The sequence below is a fragment of the Pantherophis guttatus genome, chromosome 4, assembly GCF_059756535.1.
Source record: "Pantherophis guttatus breed Tessera chromosome 4, ASM5975653v1, whole genome shotgun sequence".
In the NCBI taxonomy this organism is placed as follows: Eukaryota; Metazoa; Chordata; class Lepidosauria; order Squamata; family Colubridae; genus Pantherophis; species Pantherophis guttatus.
In genome coordinates this window covers 155,305,910-155,309,748 of record NC_142066.1, presented here as the reverse complement: position 1 = coordinate 155,309,748, position 3,839 = coordinate 155,305,910, and the positions used below count along the sequence as shown (strand labels likewise).

Below are 3,839 nucleotides of genomic sequence, written 5' to 3'. Positions count from 1 at the left end.
ATCTGATGGCCCAGGTTCCACCTCTCTCTCTCTCTCTCTCTACCAGCTCCATTCCCTTTTCCCCCTCAGAGCTCTCAGGTTGCCTTGATTGTCACTGCGTTTTTGTATTTACCAGATGAGCTATTATTTTGGGACTTTCAGACTTACCGTAGCTTGCCAAGTTTCTTATCAGTAAGCTAACTGCGCATGTCTACATTCCTTCACTTTCTTCTGTGAACTTTTCTTTGTTTTCCTGCCAAGAGGTGGCTGGCAGGAACGTTGACAAGATGTAACTATTTAGATTAGTGAGATGTTTTATTTTCTTTATAACAAATAAATGAGTTTTTCTTAGAAAATATATCTTTGGGTTTATTTTCTTGCAAAAAGTATACACAAGGAAAATGCCACGATTCACCTCTAACTCAGGCAATTTCCCCAGGAAGGTAACGGGGCGGATTGCCACTCTGACATTGATGCTTGCCCTGACTCCCACACCTCCTCCTCATCCTCTGATTCGGCTGCTGGAGGGTCCAGGGTACCAACAGGCCATAACAGTAATTCACTTAACAACGATAACAACTGTTGGACTTTACATCCATGTAATTTAGCAGTTCCTATCCCAATCACCGTCGTAAACCAGGCACTATCTCCCTTATATTGTATTTGTATCCTTGCTTACTTAACAGCCGTTTTTTTTCTTTTCTTTCTCAAAATTTATTTTCCGCAGTGTTACCTCTACCTGTTCTACACTTCCACCCGGAAGATCAAAGTCTCTCTCCTTTTCGCGACGGTCTGTCTGTGCAACATCTACCTGTACGGATTACGAAACCACTGGCAGATTCTCTTCCACGTCGCCGTGGCATCCCTTTCTTCTCACCAGATCCTAACCCGGCAGGTGGCCGAGAAACCGCCAGATTTGGGGGTGTGAAAAAGGACACAAACCTCCCCCCACACACACACATATCCCAGAACGGGTTGTTTAAAAAAAAAAAAAAAAAACCCGTCTCAGTTTTGAGGGTGGTTATTCCAAAGCAGCTCTGAGCAGATTGACTCGTAAATTTTGGGCTTTTTTTTTTCCCTTTCCGTCCTTGCTCAAAATCATACATTTTAGCAAAAAAAAAAAGAAAGAAAAACACTATTTTTTTGTTGTTGTTGTTGTTAGACTTGTGACAGGCAGCAAAGGAAATATCCGTCTAGAGGAAGGAAGCTTGCAATCTTTCTGGATTAATTTGTTTAATCCAAGAAAAGGCTGCGGGATATGCACGCGCTGAAGAAGACGTTCTCTGCTCTGGATTCAAGTAGAAATTCAGAGTTTTTGAGGCTGCCGTCTGGTTTTTCCGTCCGTTTTCTTCCACCCCCAAAGCGGAGAACAGTTTCCGAAAGCCACCTCCACCACTGATAATCTGGGAAAATCAACCTGGAAAAAAAAAAATCAGATGCACTGAATACTCCCAAAGTGTGACCTAAGCTTTCTCCAAACACGAGCATTGGAACTTGGTTGCAACCAGCTTTGGGGGGGTTCCCGTCCAAAGTTTAAAGCACAAGATCATTCACCGAACATTTGAGGGGTTGTTGTTTTTGTTTATTTTTTATATGGCCAAAGAGGGCAATTGCTGTCGTAATGCATATATAATTTATTATTATATTATTTGGGGGAGGAATCGTTTGGGAAATTGACTTTTGAATCTCGTCTGAATTACACTAAATTGTAGATAAATGTATTTTGTATTAAGTTGGGGGTAGAGAAGGCAACAGCCTTTAAACTTCACTAATGTGGGGGGGGGGGGGGGGAAGGTGCCTTCAGATAATATCCTGTAAAAATTTCCTGTACATATAGACTGTTCCTCGTTTTGAACCCAAAAAAAAACCAGCCTTGGCTACACGGTTTCATCTTGATACGGCATTTTTGTACAATTTTCTCATGTATCTGGATTTTGGTCGAGTTTCTACATACAGGTGCTCACGCAGATAATAATAAGAAAAGTCTACTGCATATTGTTATGTTGTTCTTATAGTTGCTTTTTCCAAGTTCGACTTCGAGCGGGATGAATTTTTATTCCAAGCAATAAGTGATTTATAATGGCGGGCCCTAAACTGGGCATCCGTTGAGTTGAATTCAAAGCAATTCCAAAGCTACTAGACGTCATGGCAAAGGAACACTAAGATTGATGATGTTAGCTAGCTGGGTTATGAAATGTCTGCAAGGAAGCAGAGAGCACCAAGGACCTTGCACAAAAGACTTGAGCGTGTTAAACGTTAACAGATGTTGGCTTGATGCACTCTTACCATTTCTTGTGCACTGCCAGGTTCCCACCGTCTCTTGTCACTACAGTGGCCAATGTTACCTTCTCAGATGTCCTTCAGGTATAGATAGTCCCATCACAGAGGTAGGTTTTACCCTTTAATGAAATACAGGTAGTCCTCAACTTACAACCATTCCTTTAGTGAACATTCAAAGTTAACAACGGTGCTGAAAAAAGAGATGATCATTTTTCACAGGACCATTTTCAGCATCCCCGTGGTCACGTGATCAAAATCCGGATGCTTGGCAACTGACTCGTATTTATGACGGTTGCAACGTCCCGAGGTCACACGACCTTCTGACAAGCAAAGTCAGTGGGGGAGCCAGATTCACTTAACAACCATGTGACTAATTTAACAACTGCAGCGATTCGCTTAATAATCATGGAAGGAAAGGTCATAAAATGAGGCAAAACTCACTAAATCACGGTGTTGCTTAACAACTTGGAAACGTTGAGCTGAACTCTGGTCATAAGTCAAGGACTCCCTGTTTTTATCAAATTATGACCCTTCAGAAACTCTTCAAAGTTACGACGGTGCTGAAGGAAGAGACGATTGATCCTCATAGTTTGATAAGACTTTACAAGAGGCGACTCTGGGCAATGGAAGGAAAATGTTTGGGTGGCATTGATTGAACTCTATAATTTTCCAATCATCTGGCTTGCAAAATCTTGCAGGTTGTCCCCTGATCTGCTAACTTTCCAAGTGCAGGGGCATGGTGAATACTGGTGAGTTGCTACCAGTTTGCCCCGGAACTGGCAAACTGGTAGTGGCAGCGGTGGGAGGTTCCACCCATCCGCCCGGACACTTCTGCACATGTGCAGAAGCGTTGCACGCTCACGAGCAAATCAGTAGCAACGGGTTTTAAAACCTGCCCCTGATGGTGAACCTTTCAGACACGCCCCCTCTGAAAAGGGGTGTAGCTACCTATTTGAGCCCACCCTAAACATCTTGATGCCTTTTAATTGTGTGACCTCAACTTATGACCACAATTGAGGCCAAAGTTGTTAAATGAATCTGGCCTGCCCATTGACTCTGCTTATCAGTAGGTCACAAAAGGGGAACACATGACCCCGGGACATTGCAACCGTCATAAATATGAATCAGTTGCTAATTTTGCTCAAGAGACCATGGGGATGTATGGAAAACTGCTCATTAGTTCCTTTTTTCGGTGCCGTTGTAACTTCAAACCGTCACTAAACGAATGGTTGTAAGTCAAGGACTGTTTTCACGTAACATTTTTCTCGGGTGGACTGCTGGGGATTCACAGGGGTTCGGGAGAACCTCTAGCTAAGATTCTGTGCAGTTCAGAGAACCCCCAAATCCCACTCCTGCCCACCCCTCCCCTCGCAGGAGTCCCCACGTGGCCTGTTTTGGATGCAGGTAAGTGCAGGGCACGCATGGAGGCTCAGAGAAGGCGAAAAACAGGCCTACCGGAAGTTTGGGAAGGCCGGAAACGGGGCCATTTTCAGCCTCCAGAGCCTGGGGAGGCCGTTTTCGCCTTCCCGGAGGCTTGAGGAAAGCCCTGGAGCCTGGGGAGGGCAAAAACAACCCCCTCA

General features: G+C 44.2%; 1 protein-coding gene across 1 annotated transcript in view; it reads left to right on the top strand.

Moving 5' to 3' along the window:
* SEC22C (SEC22 homolog C, vesicle trafficking protein) overlaps window positions 1-1,972 on the top strand; it is a 36,153-nt gene extending 34,181 nt beyond the window's left edge. Inside the window, exon 7 of the mRNA XM_087893130.1 lies at window positions 707-1,972. Within this exon, the coding sequence (XP_087749256.1) occupies window positions 707-907 (201 nt within the window). The 3' untranslated portion in view covers window positions 908-1,972. The remainder of the gene's footprint in view (window positions 1-706) is intronic.
* Window positions 1,973-3,839: the final 1,867 nt, after the last annotated feature.